Genomic DNA, 19,393 nt, shown 5'->3' on the forward strand with positions numbered 1-19,393 from the left:
GCAACTAGCTTGGGAATGAAGGGTATGAATTACTAAGAGCTGCCACAGAAAGGACACGGGGCATATTTTATCTTGTAGCTCTGGTCTCAAAATGCCATGTATTATTAATTAGCAAGATCTGCCAGCAAGTGGTGGGAGCACCTACAGCAAACATTCAAAAGGCATGACAGTCATAAATGGAGAGAGTGCACCCCTACAGAGACTAAGCATGCATAGGACAAACTGAAGATTTTGTATAATTAAAATCTTCTCTGTTGACCTAAAAGTTCTACAGAAAGTAAAATTTGCATGCACATTAATATGGCTCTCTGCGCACTAGGCCAATTATTGATATACAGGGAATTTAACTGAAACACAGCAGACTAAGCAGATTCTACAGTGTTTGTGTTCAGAGCTTTTAAAATATCAGTCTTTCCCAATTCAGGCTCTCTCTTCTTATAATATTGTAAGCCACCACTACTTTGGTAAACATAACCCAAAATTTATCTTCTAGTAAACCCTGCAGCTAGTTGCTATGAGCCATTTCACACATGACCTTATCTTTCTCTGTCATAGCATTAATGCTGAATATTGACTTGCCAGACACTTTAATTTTCTACTAATATATTAATTAATCAAAGGCCTAACAAAATATTTCCAAAGTAATTTACATGGCAATCTATTTACTATACTCCTTGTAAACCCATTCTAAAAGTTTTAGAGATCAAATTCCCAAAAAAAACTCAAATACCTTTCTCCCATGAATGACCGAACAGTCCTTTATGCTTTCCTACAAAACTGAAGGGATCCATCCTTTCAACCACTTCTGTAAGATTAATTTTATTACTTATTATGACTAAGTAAGAACTGAAAATTCTCTTTGTTACTTAACAAGGCTTAAGTCAAAGGAAAAGAATGAACCTCAAAGAGTTCCCTAAAAGGCATGTTCAGTCTACATCAGTCACAAACCGGCAGAAACACTGCTTGTAGAAACTTGCAGAAAAATCCCAACTAACCAAAACCTACAGGAACTTTTACAATGACTGCACTAAGTTATGGACCAATTCTTTAGTCCCTGAAAGTGCATCTTCTAAGACTAGGTTGAAGCTACCAAAACTAGTTTCTGCCCAACTTGGGTGCAAACTGCGTTCTTTGGATAAGAAATGCTATTTACTTTGCTGTCGTGAACCAATTCAGGGAGATAAATATTTATGTAGCTGTCCAAAGAGTAACTTCTATTAAAGTTTTCTGTAAACAAGTAATGACTCACCTGACCAATGTCTGATTGTGCAGATCCCACACTGCAATGTTCCCATCACTGCAGCAGGAAAAGCACACCTTGGAATCAGGGCTGATAGCCAGGGCGTAGCAGGCAGGGGCTGAGGATGTCAGCTCTGCTTTGATGCGAGGAGTTGGTGCTGCCAGGTCCCAAATGGATAACGTGCTGGCTTCCCCGCCAACAATCAGGGTGCATCCATCAGGCAGCAATTTACAGGAGCGGATGTAGTTATCTCTGTTCTGTACAACACAAATCACCCCGGTTATGTTAATATATGCCTGCCAATAATGACCAATAATATGATTCTGACTGCATCCAAGTTTTTAAAAGTATGCTTCTCTTCCCATTACCAAAGTACTGAAGAGGAACCAGCAGATCCCAAAAGGTTTCAAACACCTAGCTCTCATCACTAACCAGAAATTGCAGCTGCAGAAATTAAACTGCAGACTCCTGTTGCCACAGTCTACTGTTTTAAACCTGACAAATGGCAAATCTTCCATCTCATTACACAAAAACAGAGCCAAAGTAAGGTTGCATTTCTGCAAGGGCACTCCATCAGCTAAGGTCACCAACAATAGAAATATTAAAGCAAATGACCTTTCATTTGGCATTTAGGCAACACCCTATGAAAATGCAGTTCAAGTCTCATGCCCTTCAGGTTTTAGAGTTCTCTTTCAAATACTATTTTGCATTCGCTATTCCAAAGTTAAAATATTAAGTATTCCCACACCAGTCCTGGATTTATGTTGGTCCTTCTTTGTTCAACATTATTCTTATTGCACTTGTATTATTAGTTTCACATTTGTGATACTATTGCTGACTGAAAGGTACTTAAAGGGTATTTAGAGGTGGAAAACATTTCAGCCTTCACTTATTACAGGCTAGACTCCTTAAGTGTATTGGATGTTCTCTGCAACAGCTGCCATATTAACATGGTAACAGTACTTTAGGAAATGGAGGGTTAAGATCTGTAACTCAAAACATACAAAAAACCACTGCCAGAAGTAATCAACAGCATTACTACTACTAGTATTTTTTTATTATTCACAGCACAGGAACAGTAAGTCGTGCTGTGGAATTGTTGGCTTAGTTAGCCATTGCTGCTCCACAACTAAAATGAAAGGAGCTAGGACTATGCATCCAAACACATACCTGCCACAGAATAGAATAGAATGCATATGCAACCATACTTTTACTATCAGACAACTAACATAAGAGTAGCAGTAAGTAAAGTGTAAAGGCTAAAAAAATGAAACCAAAACAAAAACCCCACCACTTTTAATTGAGTCAACATGGAAGATACAATTATTTTCATTCAGAATATGTATTACTGCGCTTTACAACATTAAGTCTTCTCAGTTAACATTTCACAAATGTCGATGCCACTCCTAATATGAGAAGCATCTTTTATTATGCCATTAATTTTTTTGAGTTAGCTTTCCAGCTAACTATACTATCACACTCAGTCTCTTTTGTATCCTACAGATGTAAAAACAACCAACCAAAATGTGTAACTTGTGAATAACCAACAAAGCACAGCAAGGTGTAAAAGTGGTATTGGTACCTTGCCACATTATTTTATTACGTGGTTGCTACTCTTCTACAAAAAAAACAAACGTTTTCACTCCTGGTGTAAGTGAAACACCTAGGAAGGTTCCGTGCAGCCTTGCATAAGGCAGGCTACATTCCTTTTAACCTCAGGCACAAAAAACATCAGCATGATTAGAAGGTTAAAAAAAAAGGGAGAAAAAAAAATCATGTACACTCTCTACACAGAAATCTTACCTAATCTGTTATCTGACCCTTATTGATCTTATTTATCCCTAAACAAACCAGGACTCTTCTCTGTATCTCCATCTGTTAGGTGTTTAAAAAAAAAAAAAAACAAAAACGAAAAACCAGTCAGCTAAACACATAAAGCAGGAAACAGAACCGCCTGCTCTTTCCTTGTAATATGAACGAAACCAGACAAGGACAGCTATTTCCCTATTGAGTCTCCAAAGAGAAGCTACCCTTGTGCACAAGTTCCTATTCACCTACCAGGCAGTCCAGCTGAGACACAGGGCTTTTGTTGCCAGGCTGGCTGATGTCCCAGACTTTCACGCACCCCTTCCCACCCGTGTATACATGTCTCGTGGGGTTGCTGATGGTAACTGCACACACAACTTCCCCGTGGTTCAGAGTGTTGATCTGACGGGCATGGCGAGGGATTCCTGGACCAATGAGGGCGTCAGGAGGGAAAGGAACCGGCTGCATCTGACCATCTGCAGTAACATGAAAGGAGTAGGCTCTTTTGGGGAAGGGAAAGAAGAGAGAAGACAAAAATGTATCAGCCAGTTACAGCACAATAATGGCAGAAAAACAAAGTATTTTATTTGATTCCTTTGGTAATCTTTCTTATGCAAGTCAGAGCTACAGTGTTAAGCAATGCAAGCGGACGAAACCTCACAGGGAAGCAAGGATTCACAATACATATTTTCAGTTTGCCTCACCTAAAGCATTTGTGCAGTGGGGAAGCATGTTCAATGGTACCCTTAACTCTACGGACTAAGGTCATGGCTGCTATCCTTCAGTCACCTGGATAATCAGAAGATCTTTCAGCCCCTGGTTTTTAGCCAGTAGTTCCAAGTCTGCGCACCACAAGTCCTGTAGCAGCAATCCCTCACCAGACACTACTCTTTCAGCCTTCTTTCACGAGGCTTGCACCTGTTGCCTTGCAGTTGCACTAGCCAAAGTTCAACTTTTGCTCCATTTCTGCACCTTATCTTTACACACCACAACACCTGATGGGCTCACAGGCCTCTTTCCATCTGGTTAGGTAGTGCTTTAAACAGAAAATAGAAACATTCAGAGTGGTTGCACACACCTTCCATCAGAAAGCTGACTATCTTCTCATGATTACATTTTCTTGAATAAGTATTTTGGAAAAGCTGAAAGGCTGTTTCCCAGGTAGCTGTGCCACTTCTGTAACACTTTTTATTTGTATTCAGTTCGTGATTTCAAGTACATGGAAACAGAGGGCTGAGGAAGTGGATCCCAGCACTGAATAAAAATGCTTGTCCTTGGGGAAAGTACACAGAATTATTTCCTCATGTTCACTGCAATGTGTAAAGTCAGGTCTACTCAAGGACCAGAGCACAAACAGCAGCTAATAAAGGTTTCAGGTGCAGGGGGGTTCTTTTTTTGTTTAAATAATAACAAAAATACTACTGCAAAACATTGATTTTTATTACACTGCTGAGCTCCTTTTTTGCTTCTTCTGTTTTAAGCACATCCATAGCTCACATTTTTGATGCTGCTGTTACATTAACAGTAATCTTCAAGAGGCCAAGCGAGACGAGTACTGTGGGGTTTTTTTACTAATAAGCTACTGTCTCCCTAGTGATAGCTTTATTTTTCTAACATATTCTTGTGTTCAGAACTGCCCTTTCTCTTCCAAATGAACTTTCTTCCTCAGAAATCTTCAGTCGCTTTAGCTTAAGTATTAGTATTGAATCCCTCTTCCAAGGACCCAACAACACATAATTCAATTTAAACTTCCATTCCAGGCTCTGAGCTAGTATTTTCGAAGTATTTTATTGCATGTTTCCAAGTATTGGACAGTTTGAAAGGAAGGAACAAGCAAGATGCCTGGATCCATAACAGACATCACAAAACAACTGAATACGCCCAGGAGCAGACCAGAAGATACTCCTTTTAAAAAAAGTGAGAAGTGGAGAGGTGAAAGAACTCTAAAGTTCTTTCATACAGAAGGTAACAGTAAACAGTCACCCCATGCAGTATCACAGTTTTCTCAGAAGGGAAGGATCATAACTCATTAACAGTAACTGCAATTAAACAAAGAAGAAATTAATAGTGCATATACATGTGATTCCTGTGCCTCAATCATGTTTCATGCTTGGACGTGTGAGTTGAAAGTCTGTTCAACGAACACACAAAAATGGAGGATAAGCGAGTGCAAAAGATGACAAATCTTTCTTGCCACAGAAGTGTTAGAAAAGGGAAATGCAAGGTAAAGTTAAAAAGCACAGAGTTCACTCCCTTACAAGCATACAAGATGCACAGTACATCAAATGTATACCTTCCCATATGATCCTTTCTCTTTTTTTGTATGAACAATTACAGTAATGATAAAGGCTTAAATAGAAATCTATTTAATTTCTGTGAAGAGGAGTAGAGACACTACTGTCCCAAAGTAGCTATTCACTAAACAGATGAGCCACAGGATGGGAGAGGAAGCAGGAGTGTCAACAAGACTGCTCAAGGTTCAGGTTCAGGTATGGAATCCAACTAAAGAGTCACAGCGCTTAAGAAGCTGAAGCTGTGTCCCATCATGGGTTCCAGATCAAAGTCAATTGCAGAGTATTTTTTAGCACACAGAACTGCACAACTCTGAAGTGACAGCCTGCCCTTGCTTTTATCATAGTCAGAAGAAAAACAATTAAGCAAGTATTAAATTTTTTTCCTAGCATGTTTAAGATTAATAATCCATTTGTACAAGACTTTTTTTTTTTTAAACAAAAGATTATAGTGTAAGAGTTCTGTTCAGTTCAAAATATCTAAATAACTGGGTGTTCTGAAATGCTTCTGCACATACACACAGCTTCTCGGTTCTTGCTGAGATGGGGTGGGACAAAGACAATAGGAACATTTTTCAAGTGCTTCATGCATACTGTGGAACTACGATGACTCTTCTGCTCTGAAATGCCAGACTTGCTCAGTGTACTTTTAATGCTGTAGAATTTTACCAGTCTGCCCGTGTTTGAAACACAGTTATACAGCTAATAAGAGCAGTCTCTTTTTTACCATCATGAGCAGACATTTGCTTCCAAGACTGGTTGGTCAGGACTCAGGATGACTGAGTTTGAGGGCCTAACAAACAAACCAGCCGACAGTCTCTTACAAGCCAAGACAGCTTTTTCTACAGTGCAAGTTATCAGCAATCCACTGTGTAAAGAAATGGCTACACATTGCCAAATCCCTCTGTCCCTGCCAAGACAAGCACACAAAAAAAGTAAATGTTCCTGTTTGTTTGAAGGTGTGTGGCATGTCATGCTAACATCATCACTGTCAGCATACTTAGGTGGTCTAGTAACTTGTGTCTAATAGGTTTTATGGTATAACTTCTCATTATGCATTTTGAAAAAAACTTTTTGAAAAAATCATTTGCCAGACTGATACTCCCTGGACTAGGAAAGCTGTCTCCAGAAGAACACAGTACTGGAGACAACAGGGTAAACTACTATTTGCAGTTGTTGTCGTTGGCTACCACTCCATCACATCACCATGATACAGGGCCTACTCTGCTGTTTCTGTTTCTGGGGAGGACTGTACTTCCAGTGCTATACCTAAAAAAGGTGTAAGTGTACTTACATATGATTAAGAAATGACTCAATCTTCAACACACTAGATATATTCAAGGCTTGGATTCTCAAAACTGACCAGCACTTTGGTTGCCCAACCTTAAGAATCAGTTTTTAGTAAAATTTTATAAATTCTTAAGTTCTCTAAAGCTCAAGGCATTTCTTGACAGGCAACCCTTGCCCACCTATGTTTTTCCTCAACAAAATGCTACTGACATCTGAATTCCATAACACTGCAAAAGTGTAATGTGTGGTTTTGCCCTTTTACAAAGTTTTTTTGGAACTGACAGTGTATGCCAGAAACTGCTGTTCAGCTTCATGACAATGATGCACTTCTGTCTCACTCACAGCATTCTGCCTCTGTGTAATGACTGGGTTCTACGACTATCCATCTTTGATCAAATGACTGTTATCATTAAGACAGCCCTTCCTCATTTTGGGCTAACCACCACAGCAAACAAAGAAAAAGTTCTTAGGGAATCCAACTGTAATAATAGAAAACAAGCTAAGTACACATCAATTAATATGTGAATATACACTTGCAGTTAATTGTATATTATGAAAAGCACAGTTACAAGAAAAAATTGCATGCCTTTTACTTAGAAAAACTCTTCTGATCTACTGCATCCAAAGACTTCTCTTAATGAATCAAAGCAGCACTGAGAACCTGCAGTTCCTATAGATTATAGCATAGTATGCAATACTAATACAACTCAGTTTCTCAGCTTAAACTTGGTAATTATGGCCCTCCAACTTCCAAATAAGTCTCAAATAAGTATACAATAAGTAAGTATCATTTGATATGCTGATGAATGTTCAGAATAATTAATTCATTGCTCAAGAACATGGCAAATCAACTAAACTACCTACCTGCCAGCTACTCAAAGTATTCAGATTGATATAATGCATGCAGTTCCTGCCTCCACTTCATCCCTCCAACTGAAACAATTCCTTAACTACTGCAACTGCAAAACACAAAAGCTGACAGTTCCTTCTCTTGATCATGCAATTTTACTTCCAGCTCTTCTTTGTACTCCAGCTTACTTTTAGTTGTAGTTATCACAACAAACAACAAATACCCAAGTATGGTTTCATTATATAGGACAAAATGCCAAGAAAGAAGGATAAATAATAAAATATGCAACTTCATACTCATCACCAAATAATTCTATCCAGAGATACAAGGCAGGGGGAAAACAACAACCACTTATTCTAGAATATAATAAAATTAGCCTTCCTTTAAAATATGCCTCATTGTACATTCACTGAACAAGTGTGAAGATCAGGATAACTGAAATCTTTATTTTTTTCCTTGAACAATTGCAGAACAATATACTATTCCTTTCCAAATACACCAAGAAAAGTCGGCTTATAATTAGAAGTTGAAAGACTTAACATTTATGACATTAAATTTCCCTTTCCTACTAAAATGAGAAACATGTATTTTCAGCTCTTTCTGGTGTCTGTATGCAATACCTCAGACTTCAATTAAAAACACATTTGGAAAAAATACTGAGAAATACATTTGTCCTCAATGCTACCATTAATTGACAACTCTACACACTAGGGAAGAAATACTGTGGACATAAATCTTACCACTGAGCTTGAAAATGTGTTCAGTGCACAATCCAAGCATTAGAAGGTGTGGTTCACATCAAGGAGAAATCCCTAAGAACATTCATTTAGCAGCTATAGAAAACTAAAAGCTAAATAAGTACTTTGTTAGAAAGCCTATGCAGAGCAAAAAACATGATTACAGCAACACACCAAGAACTTAACAGTCCAGGTGAGTTAAATGTATCCAAACAACAGAATACAAGACTCACATAGCCCATGCCCATATACAAAACTAGTATTGATTTCACACCCCCAAACTAAGACAAAGATAATTCTTGATTAGGTAACTGCTCAAAGCAGTCTGGAAGGACCCCCTCCCAAAAACATAAAAAAAACCCCACAACAAAACCCACAACCCAAAACCAGATTATCTGATAAGAAAAGAATAATCTGCTGATGGGAATCAACTGTGAAACCAAAAATATTAAAACTTAATTTATGCACATTCATACACACATACAGATACCAAGACCTTGTCCATAACATTGATTACTGAACTACACACTGCTGAAGAGAGAAAACAACTAATACAAGATCACAAGTGTGTACACCAAAATATCAAAGCAATATGAAAAACCTGAAAAGCCTCATAGGAAATCATTAAAAAGACAAAACAAAAAACAAACAAACAAGCAAAAAACCACCCCCACAACCTGCTACCAAATGCAAAAACTAGCTCATTTAGAAAATTAAAAAATTGCTGAAGACACTCTGACTTCCTACGTTGCTACCCAATTTCCCAAGTACATCTGTATCACTGCTAACAAAGTTAACACTCTGCAAAGAACAAAACTGAAAGATTCACATTCAGAAACATAAAAAGATGGTAATAAAGACTTACATCTAAATAAGTTACAAAACAAGGCAAGCAAGTGACAAGCTTTCCAGACAACAGCCCCCTGATAAAGCAGATAGACAAGTATAGTAAGTTCTTAAGAGGCTACTAATTTTTCTAACAAGCTAGTCATTAACAGAACTCAGAATACACAGGTTTAGAAAACTGGGTGCTATCAGAAATGTCATTCCTTTAGAAGAAAGGAATTAGATTTTCTATTGGAAGCAGGGCTGGGTAAAAAAAACCCACACAGTCCCAGCATAACCATTGGTAAAATGTGCAGCCATCAGCAAACACATATGGCTGGGGATTCAATAGTTCAATTTGAAAAAGTCTCTGTACCACTTGCAACAAGACTCAGACTAAAATTCCACATCTCATAAAACAAATACTCCAGGAAAAAGCAGATTTTGAAAATAAACCAGGAGTACTTCATTAGTCTGCATGATCATATAACCCATGCACTTTGTACAGAAAATACAAGAGATACACAAAGATGTTGCAGGTAGCTGACAGCATCTAGCTAGCTGTAACCAATCAACACTAAAACAAGAGATCACTCTGAACTGTCAATGGAAAGATAACAGATCAGTTTATGGATTTTAGGCTTGCCTTACTTCTTAAAATAACAATAAGCAAAGAAATCACTTTGGAGGAAATGACTGATGCCGTCCAATAACAGGACCACAAAAAAAAAAAAATCACAGAACACAACAAATGAAGTAGGGAGCAGTGAGCATGTATCAGAGTAGGCAATCTATGAAGCAGTGTGAATAAAGTGCTGAAAAGACTAAATAAAAAGATTTTAAAAACCAAACCCACGCAGAACAGTAATTCAGCTCTGAAATACCAGGATATAAAGTATAGCAGCATACATGCTTTTGTGCCCTTGAATAGTGCAACAACTAGAACTCTGCCACAGAACACTTCTGACTGAACAAAACAGGTTCTCATAGCTCATAATATAAAATATTGCCAGGCATTACCAACGAAATCTAATTGGAAGCTTATGAATATACTTTTTTAAAAGTAAAAAGCTTACACCCCTTGGATTACATGATCTCCAAAAATCTTTTATATACAAAGTATTCCAAATTCTAGCAAAGTCCGCAAGAATGAGCCTGTCCCTTAATAAAAGGATGCTTTGAGAACAAAGCCTGTTCCTTACTGTACTAAATTTAAATACAGCACCACCTGACGAATGACACCAATTCACCAAGCCCTCACTTCAGTTATCTTGTCAACATACTCTTCCTTAAGTTAATCTAAGATTTAACAGGTTTCTCACATGCCAACAGATAGTTCTTAGTCTGTTCTCAGAAGCATGGTCGATAGGCTTTCCTAATTAAGTCTGCTGCTTTCCTACTGTTATGGAAAAGGAGCAGAAGAAAATACACACTTTTTTGCCTGTAATCTGGTGTACTTTTAAGGTTGTTTGCATAACTGACATGACAATGTATGACTAGCTATTAACAGGAGTTAAAATGAAGGCAAACAGAAATATGCACATAAATAAAATTTGCCAGTTTGGCTTACAACTCAGTATCTTAAAAGTAATAGTTTCTGAAATTTTTCCTGAAACTCCAAAAAGAAAATTTTTACCCATGATAGATTGGTGAAGACGACAGTCTGTAACAGGAACACTCAGCATAGGAAGTGCAAAGTGTTAAGTGACTTTCAAAATTATGTAAGTACCTAGATAGAGAGAAACTACTCTAACTGCAGCTTCCTTTTGAAAGAGAAGATGGACTGAATGCCAGGTATGAAGGGACAAAGAACAGGTTCTAAAACAGTGTCAGAAAAACCTGTTGGAACTGTTGCCCCACCCTCTCCAAGAAAACAGATGGCTCAAATTTGCAGACTATGCTCTGTTTGTACATGCATAGCTAAGTTGTCCAGGAACACTTAAAAAATAATCACGTTTTAAGAGGTCGTATGTGCTCATGAATCTACTACACATGGATAAGCTCAATCTCTAACAATCTGCCAAAGCCAAATTACTGAAAAATTTGATGTATGCTATTTCAATTTATTGTATTGTAACATCAGTAAGCCCCAGCATCACAGAGTATTTTAACACCCTCTTCATCAATAATTAAAACTTTTAAACAAAAAGAACCTCTTGTAAAAGTTATCCTACATCTATGCACTACCTGCTGCACCACTGCTTCATACCCTCTTTAATTGCACACTTACACAAACGTTTTATGTCCTATTACATGAGGTGTGCATCAGTTGCTGAAGTTAACTGTTTCAGATACCCACTGTGACCAACAGTTGCAGACTCTTACGCCTGTGATAAAGCAGGTGCCAGACAAGGAGTCTGTGTGTTCGCACTACACGTTTATGCTCAGTATAGTAGGAAGTTCAGTTTCAGTATGTTTTTATCTTAGACATTTCACTACTGTCTACCAGACTGCAGTCCCCTTAACTTCTCCCAGAAAGGAGGAAACTAAAATCCTGAAAGTATACCTTCAACAGCTTTTCCTTGGAAATAGGTATATGCACACCTGTTTGGGGATATGATAACTACCATTTGAGAACTTACATGCTGCACCTCTTACCAGAAAAAGGCTAAAACAATCTCTTCAGAACAACCAGACAGTACCCCCCTTTGGAATTCCTGTTTACTGACACAAAACTTTATTTTCTCTAGATATTGCATATGTTACCAAAATGTTAAAAGTTACTTACGGTTTTCCCCCAGGAATCCCTGCTAGATTTGGAGGGATTCCAGGTACTCTCATGTGAGGAGGAGGATCAAACCCAACCTGACAATGAAAAATGGATTAATCTCACACTTGCAATTCCTCATTCAGCAAGCCCCTTTTCTTCACCCCCAAGATATGAAATACTTAATCAAAATGTGGCTTTTACCCACAGTATTAGGTAAGTGCAGGTCCCTTTATGGGGGAGAGAAACAAGACTTTTTCCCTAGGAATGCTTCTACTACAAGTATTCATAAGCAAATAGAAAACCAACATTGTATATCAGCATTCACACCACTGTGCGCAATAAAAATACCCCTGTGTTAGCCCAGAGCTAGCCCTGGAATTAGTCTGTGGTGTGTCAGCATGTAGCTCTGCGACAGCTAGCACGTACCCATGCAGGCACAGCACGGTGCTGGAAAGCAGCTTCAGGCCCCAGCTAGAATCTCTGCATGGCTCCACACTGCACTGTGTGGGCACATCAGCTGAGATCTCCCTCACAGAGCTGAACTGCAGGGTGCAGACAAATTTGTCTACAACTTAAATATACTGTGCTCTCTTTACATACTGCAACTCCACGAAACTTTTATATCCTGATTAAATATGTGCCTCAAACAAACCAAACAGCAATTCTGGACCAGACTTAGTTTTTCTTCTAAACACTATACCAGAGTTAAAATTCTTATTGCTTTAAGGAGTGCCTATGCTATTTAGAAATTCCCATCGTCAAATAAAAGACCTGTTTACCAGTTTAAAAAAAAGTGGCCATATCGACAACTCTAAGAAGGTGACAAGCTTAAGTCCAATCCTGTAAATTTACAAGTAGGTAAGTTTGTCTACATATAAAGTTGCCACCAAGCTTATGTTTGCACAACCAGGCACCTAGGTTAATTCTGCTTGACAGCAGCTGTAATTGCTATGCTCCATTTACTTACTACACCCACAACAGCAACTATTCTTAACCCATCTTATTGCAGAGCTCCAAGATATGTACTGACCAACTTCTCATGTTGATTTTCACAGAAAACAAAATACAAGGACAGAGATGTAGATAAAAAGTACCACCATGCTTTGAGATTCATTTGGTACGTCTGCATGGAACACAAACTTGGTTCAGCAAGAGAAAAGCAGATGTCCACAGCACCAATGAAATACTTTGTAGCTACCAAAACTACCTTTTCATTGAAAGCATAAAGTAATTTTTTGGCATTTCTTAATCAGTCAAAGTGCTGATGAAGGTGAAGGGAAAAGGAAACATACATAAATACACTGAGATTCTTTGTTTTCAAGGTGCAAATTCATTTCTCCAACCACACAGCAAAGTGAAACACAGTAAAGCTGTCAAGCCTCTGCTGCTGTTATAACTTGAGAATTCAACAGTGCTAAATGAAGTATGTAGCTCTTCTCAGTGAACCAGAATTCACACAACTGAGATTGCATAAAACGTATGGCCTACCATAGGAGATCTTCCATAGGCAACCACAGCAGCTGCAGCCGCAGCAGCACTCATCTGGGGTGACATATTGTGCAGACTGGCATAGGCTGCCCCTGGACTGGTTAACTCTCCATTCATGCCAGCATGAGGTACCATTCCAAATGGAGCAGGGTATGGCCCTGGTACTGCCAATGGTGTCCGCAAACCTGCAGCTACAGAATAATGAAATCAAGCAGTTTTATTTATAAATTCTTGCATACAGGGAAGAAAAGAGCCCCTTTTTTTCCCCTACAGTACCTAACCTTCTCTCACATAAGTACACTGCCAAGAAACATTGCCATAATTTACCAGTACCACCACCTCTTTACACTCCACGTAAATGAGATCTACTGAAGTCTCAACTTGCTGATTACTTCTAACAATCTCTTCTAGCACTACCTATTTCCATTTCTGTGATATTTCCCATTTACAGTAATCTCTCCTTTGCCAAATTAAGCTGTAAAGCTGACAGACATGGTTTACACAGCTCATGTCTGAAGCAACTGTACTGTAGCAGTCTCAGTAGCTAAAGTAAACTTCCCCCCTATTTCTCAACATTTACACTGCAGCAAATATTAGTAGACTCAGACAAGAGCTGGAGAAGAGACTGCATTCAGAATAAGTACCAGAAGCTTCTGAGAAGTCTTTTTACATTGCATTCAGTCTCTGGATTATTTGCAAAAAAGATACAGATGAAAGTAAACAAAGAAGGATAAGAAATAGAAAGATATTAAAATTCTTGATCATCCAAACATCTGCTGCTCATCAAGCCCTCTCTTGATAGGAATGAAACAATACATTTAGCTAACATTCGCACAGAACTACATACATTACAAAAATTAATTTTGGAACCATAAAAACACATGAGGTAATGCATTACCAGCTTGGTTAACAAGAGGGTCCATTGTTGGAGGCTTGCCAAGGCCTGGACGAAGTCCTGGAGTTGCACTAGTGCCTGGGGTTGGCACATCACTTCGAGGAGTTGGTGTGCTGGATTTCAGAACAGGCGTGCTGGCTTTTTCATGCTGGTATCATTAAACAAATTAAATGAGTATTATTTTTAATTCAGGCCGTATTATACAATTTATCACAACAGCAGCTGGGATGCTGGGCACCTACTACCCAGTCCCCCAGCCAATTTTCATAAATCCAGGCAACACTGACAACATTAACTCACAAGAGAGAAAAGCTGACTTTTTTGATTGCTGCCAAAATTAAAATAAGGAAAGAAACAGAGAAAGTTGTTTTTTTTTTTTCTTCCATTGGCACAAAATAAAAAAAAAAAGCCTGAGCTAATTTTTTTTCAGGACAGTACTGTGCATTACCAAGTTATTTTAGCTTGAAAGCATTAGTCTCTCAATTATTGGACATAGCAAATCTAAGTACAAAAACAAAATACCACCATAGTTGATAGTAGCAAAAAATCATGACACAAAAGCTACAGAGAATGTGATCAAATTACTAGTGATACTGCAGGAAAAGTTATTAAAGAGCAACAGTTTATTTGGAAGAGTTTAAGAAAAGCCTGGAGAACTTTAGTGACTATATACAGACGATGTTAAACCATAACCTGTTGCTCAAGAAAAAATAAACAATGCTGAAGCGACTCTTGTACATTGTAATAGATTTGCAACTCATTTGACAGAAATGTAGGAAACAAAAAATCAAAATGAGGCAGGAAATATTGCTGAGGAGAAAAGCTGAGTAACACTATAAACGTCTTGAAAAGCAGTAGTTTATTTTAGCTTCAAACGTTTAAATGTCATGTAATATCTGCCACAAGTAGTTGCAGGAGAATGGAGAGTTTGCCTTTACAAGAAAGTAAAGCCTGGACAACTCTATCTGGACAACAGACTGCTACCCACCAGACTCATTTCTTTGGATTTGAGGGAAGTTGAACTTCCTGAAGAAGCTGTTGATGCTGGACTGCTAGAGGCATCTTTCTTCAGTAGGCGAGTTTTATCTATACCATTTTCACGTGGTGAATGAGTGGGACTTGCCCTTGGGGAAGAAGGATCCTAAAACAATGGGAAGGGAAGAACAACATAAAATCTGTCATGTTTGGTACAGAAACACCACTAAGGAGTCTAGGGGAAAAAATATCTAGAAGAGTTTAAGCGCTAAGTTCAAAAGACAAGGTATTTTGTTATGTCTATATAAAGAAAGCTAAAATCCCTTCATCAATTTGGAAATATAAGTAAGCTCATATAGTAAGCAATCTGGCTTTATATTATGCTACATGTAATCATAAACTGTTTGCAAGCATAGAGCTTGCAATCTAAGTATACCTAAGTACAAAATAAGGCAAGTGTGCACAATGTGTGATAAGAGCAAGAAAGACCAACAGTAACTGCAGTGAGCTTACACTCTTTGTTTCTTCTATGTACCTGCTCCACCCGCTGCTAGTGAACAATGAAGATTTCAATAATCTCTTTTAGGCCATACAAACCTTGCTCATTTCCTTCGTCAGAAAAGAGATAAAGACACATGCTCTATATGCCATAATATCTGTCACTTAATTCTAAACACCATCTGAAATTGCCTTGCTACCTAAATATACAGGAAAAGCTGAAATCACATCTCAGGTGATTATCTTTCTCTCTTCCAGAAGCACTCTCTGCATTTACTTTAACCTGAAATAGCCAGCCCAGCAAGCTAGCCATCAGAGCTCTGCAGGTTCTCCATGCTCCTGAGAATTTGGCTCATGAGAATACCAGCAGGGAGGAAGCAGTCCTCACAAGAGGGCACTAAGCCTACTGATTAATTATTGAGTAGTTTCATTGTAAGTAGGGCTTCTGAAAGGATTACTAAAATCCCTAGTTGGATACCCATTTTTCTACTTGGCTGACATTATTTGGGCACTTAAAGCAGCTGAAGACACTTCTCTATCAGCTTCTCTTCCTGTGCTTTTCACCAAGCAGAAGAGCCTTGCTACCATATACATGCTTCCTAAATCTCATTGTTGTATGAAATAAAAGATGAAGAAAAGGGAAGGCCCATCCCTTCACCTTGATGCCACTGCCAAATCTCTGCCCTGGAGAAAAAAAGTGGCTACAACCTGTGGAAAATTTTGTGAACTGATAGACTTCATCTTGACTTTAGCTGACTTCATTCTAAAAACCAAGCATTTCTGGAAAATTGTCTTTAACATAGGACATTAAAATAGTCATAAGTTTTAAGGTACCAAAATGTTTTTGATAATATTCCTGCTATTAAATACAAGGTTAATTAACGTCTTCCTTTTTCATTTGAAGACAGTAGTTTGAAAACCTCAAAACCTTAGCCCTCCACCTGCATCTCTCCACAACTCTCTCCACTACAGAGCAGCTGTGAAGCATCAGAATGTAACTGCAGAGGGAACAAACCTGGACAAAGCAATAGAAGAAAAAGCCAGGAGGGCAACTAGATAAAGCTCAGAGGAAGACACAACTGCAGTACTAACAACAAAGGAGAAGCTGTGAATATTTTAACATATCCACACAGAGGGTTCTTTTTCCTCTAACATCTAAATGCACTTTTCCTTTAATCTTTGGGCAAAAAGTCAAGACTACAAGAATGAAAAAAGTTACCTCATTGGATACATCTACAACCAAGTTATCGTCACTCTTGTCCCCATCACTGTCCTATTAAAAATAAATAAATATAGTGTTCATTTCAATTAGTACATCAAGAGCCCAGAGAGAAAGACTAAGCATCTACTCAGACATTTTTTGTTTTTCCTAAACAATAAGCAAATAGCCTTCCATTAACTTATTAGCAACAGGGAAAACAATGAAAACAGGAACACAACACCTTTTTTTCTGCTTCAGTAACAAAACCCAAATAAGGCAGAACTAGTAGAAAGGTGGTTGTCTCACCATCAATGCAAGATGGTCCAAACCCCTCCTTATTACCATCATAAAGAACTCATTCTGTTCATATGCTAATCTTATGTGTTAATCTTATGGAAACTACTGCTTGTGCATACCTAAAAAACACAACAGATCTCAGAAAACTGGTTTGAAGAATCAACTTCCTCAAAGTAATAGGACAATTTTTCTCCTTCTCCAGAAAGTAAAGATTTTAAATGGAAAGTTCAGGGGAAGAAAAAGCTTCAGAAATGCCAAAGCATTTCAACATTTCTGCCTAACAAGACCAAAATACTTTCACATTCCTAAAGGGAAATGTTTTATTGCGGCTTATGAAGCTGCATTTGCACTGTTTCAAGTAAATCTGTGTTCACCTGAGCTGCTCCAGTGCCTCACAATAGCTGTTACTCCAAGGCCTCCTGATCCCTATCTCCAATAGGGGCTGGGATGCCACAGCAGACACATTCTAGATACACAGTGGTCTAGTGATTTCTGCAGTGCACCATGGTGGTTCAACCAGAAGGTGAGTCTTGACTCATAAATAAAAATAAACACAAAGCAAGCAAATGACAAAACTTACATTTTTCATGTGGGCAAGTGACATTTCTAGTAACAATATTTTTAGTTAAAACATTTCTAGGCAAACAAATCAGATATACAAGATTGCGCAAGCTGTCCCCCATCTCTTGCTTTCAAAGTGTCTGGGGCTATCACACTTAACACTGGCAGATAGAAACAGAAATAAATAAAACAAAAAAACCTCAAAACACCAGTTTGTTCCTCTCACCTCAGGCCATAAATGTTAAAAAAAGAAAAAACACCAAACCACACCCAAAAACCACCAACAGGTAGTTCCAACCTTTCCCTTCTGCTTTAACAGCTGAATAATGCTTCAAGAAATACAGCAAACATATTAGGGATCCAAGAGTGCCACTGAAGACAGAATGCTGGCTCTGTTTGCCGTTCAGGAAGCTGTCCAACCAAAGGGTGCAAAAGGAGAAGAAACAGTAAAGTTTCAGCCCCAGTGATCTACCACCTTCTGAAAAGTGTGAAGTACTCAGCAGGAAAGAATAAGTTAGAATGCATTTGAGCATGTGGGAGTACAGTAGGTGGGACACTTGTTCACCAGAAATACTGCCCCTAGTGAGGGCAAAAATAATTGCCAAACAATGATTAACTGTACTCCACTGACTTTGTCATCTTGAGAAATAGACGTTGACTGGGACTATCAAAGGCATCTCCCTACAGGTACTAAGAATGTCAGAAGATTCGCCTCACTAACAAACGCACAGGTTGAAATTATACAGATCCTTACATGAAAATCAGTCAGAAGTCAAAATGAAAACAAAAATAGAAAATGCATTTTGCATCTTATTTCAAAATACAACAGTTCCTACAATTTGTTTATCTCCCTTCTGGCAAAAGCAGTACTTTTTGTCCATACAAGGATCTCATCTAAAATGAGATCAAAATCAGCAGCTCTCTTTACAAAATTGGGGAACATTTAAAAAGAAAGATCTTCCAGATTAGAATAAATCTGGAACTTTCAAATATCCTTGTGTTACTCAATTCTTCGTTTTGATGCTGCCTGTATCTATAAAATCCCTTTCAAGTCAATAGCAAACAAAACCACACATTTAAAATGTGGTTTAAAACAAACTGCTTCTGCAGAGCAGTATCTTTACTGTTTCTTTCCAGTATAAATACAAGAAAAAGAATCAAGTTAAGCTTTTTCTTCCTTTTTTAATATAAGATGTAGCTTAAGAATGCTTAATCTTCAAACATTTGAAATGGAAAATGCCCACAGAATATCAAACCCTCAAAACTGAGGGAGTAACATGGGGAAGTTTCCCAAACCCTTCTGTAATGCAAAAGAACATTATTAGAAAGTGGTGGAAATACAACTTGTACAACCATAATAGTACTACAACACCACAATGAGCAGAAAGGGGAAAGTAACTCCATCTACTCTCAGTAGCTCCAGAGATGTCCACTAGATGCTCAGAGATATTCTGGGTCCAAGTGGACAGATATTACACTACCAAATACTGAGGGGAAAAAAGTGCACCTAATTTTCCCTTGTGTTTCAGTAACCAGGAAGTATTTAGTGATTGGATTCATATAAACCAGACCATCCACCACATTATTGCCATGTCAAAGAATAATATCTACTGTTATATTTAAGTTCTGCTTTTCACGACTCTTCCACACCAGTTCTAGTCTCTAAAGCCTGTTCAAGTATCATCCTGCCATTTGGCTGAGCATAGACTTGAGCTGAAACCCTGTGTGT

General features: G+C 38.2%; 1 protein-coding gene across 6 annotated transcripts in view; it reads right to left on the minus strand.

Moving 5' to 3' along the window:
- The window catches only part of LOC308056274 (transducin-like enhancer protein 1), a 94,172-nt gene that overhangs the window by 20,331 nt on the left and 54,448 nt on the right, over nt 1–19,393 (minus strand). For 5 of the 6 annotated variants that reach the window (XM_080371370.1, XM_080371368.1, XM_080371367.1 and 2 more), the window contains exons 10-16: nt 16,825–16,878; nt 15,121–15,273; nt 14,136–14,280; nt 13,238–13,428; nt 11,768–11,844; nt 3,299–3,548; nt 1,250–1,497 (exon numbers count right to left, since the gene is read on the minus strand). In XM_080371370.1, coding sequence (XP_080227496.1) covers nt 1,250–1,497; nt 3,299–3,548; nt 11,768–11,844; nt 13,238–13,428; nt 14,136–14,280; nt 15,121–15,273; nt 16,825–16,878 — 1,118 coding nt within the window. The remainder of the gene's footprint in view (nt 1–1,249; nt 1,498–3,298; nt 3,549–11,767; nt 11,845–13,237; nt 13,429–14,135; nt 14,281–15,120; nt 15,274–16,824; nt 16,879–19,393) is intronic. The other variant, XM_080371369.1, reaches the window with a different exon arrangement.

This window comes from Falco punctatus, assembly GCF_963210335.1.
Source record: "Falco punctatus genome assembly, chromosome: Z".
NCBI lineage: Eukaryota > Metazoa > Chordata > Aves > Falconiformes > Falconidae > Falco > Falco punctatus.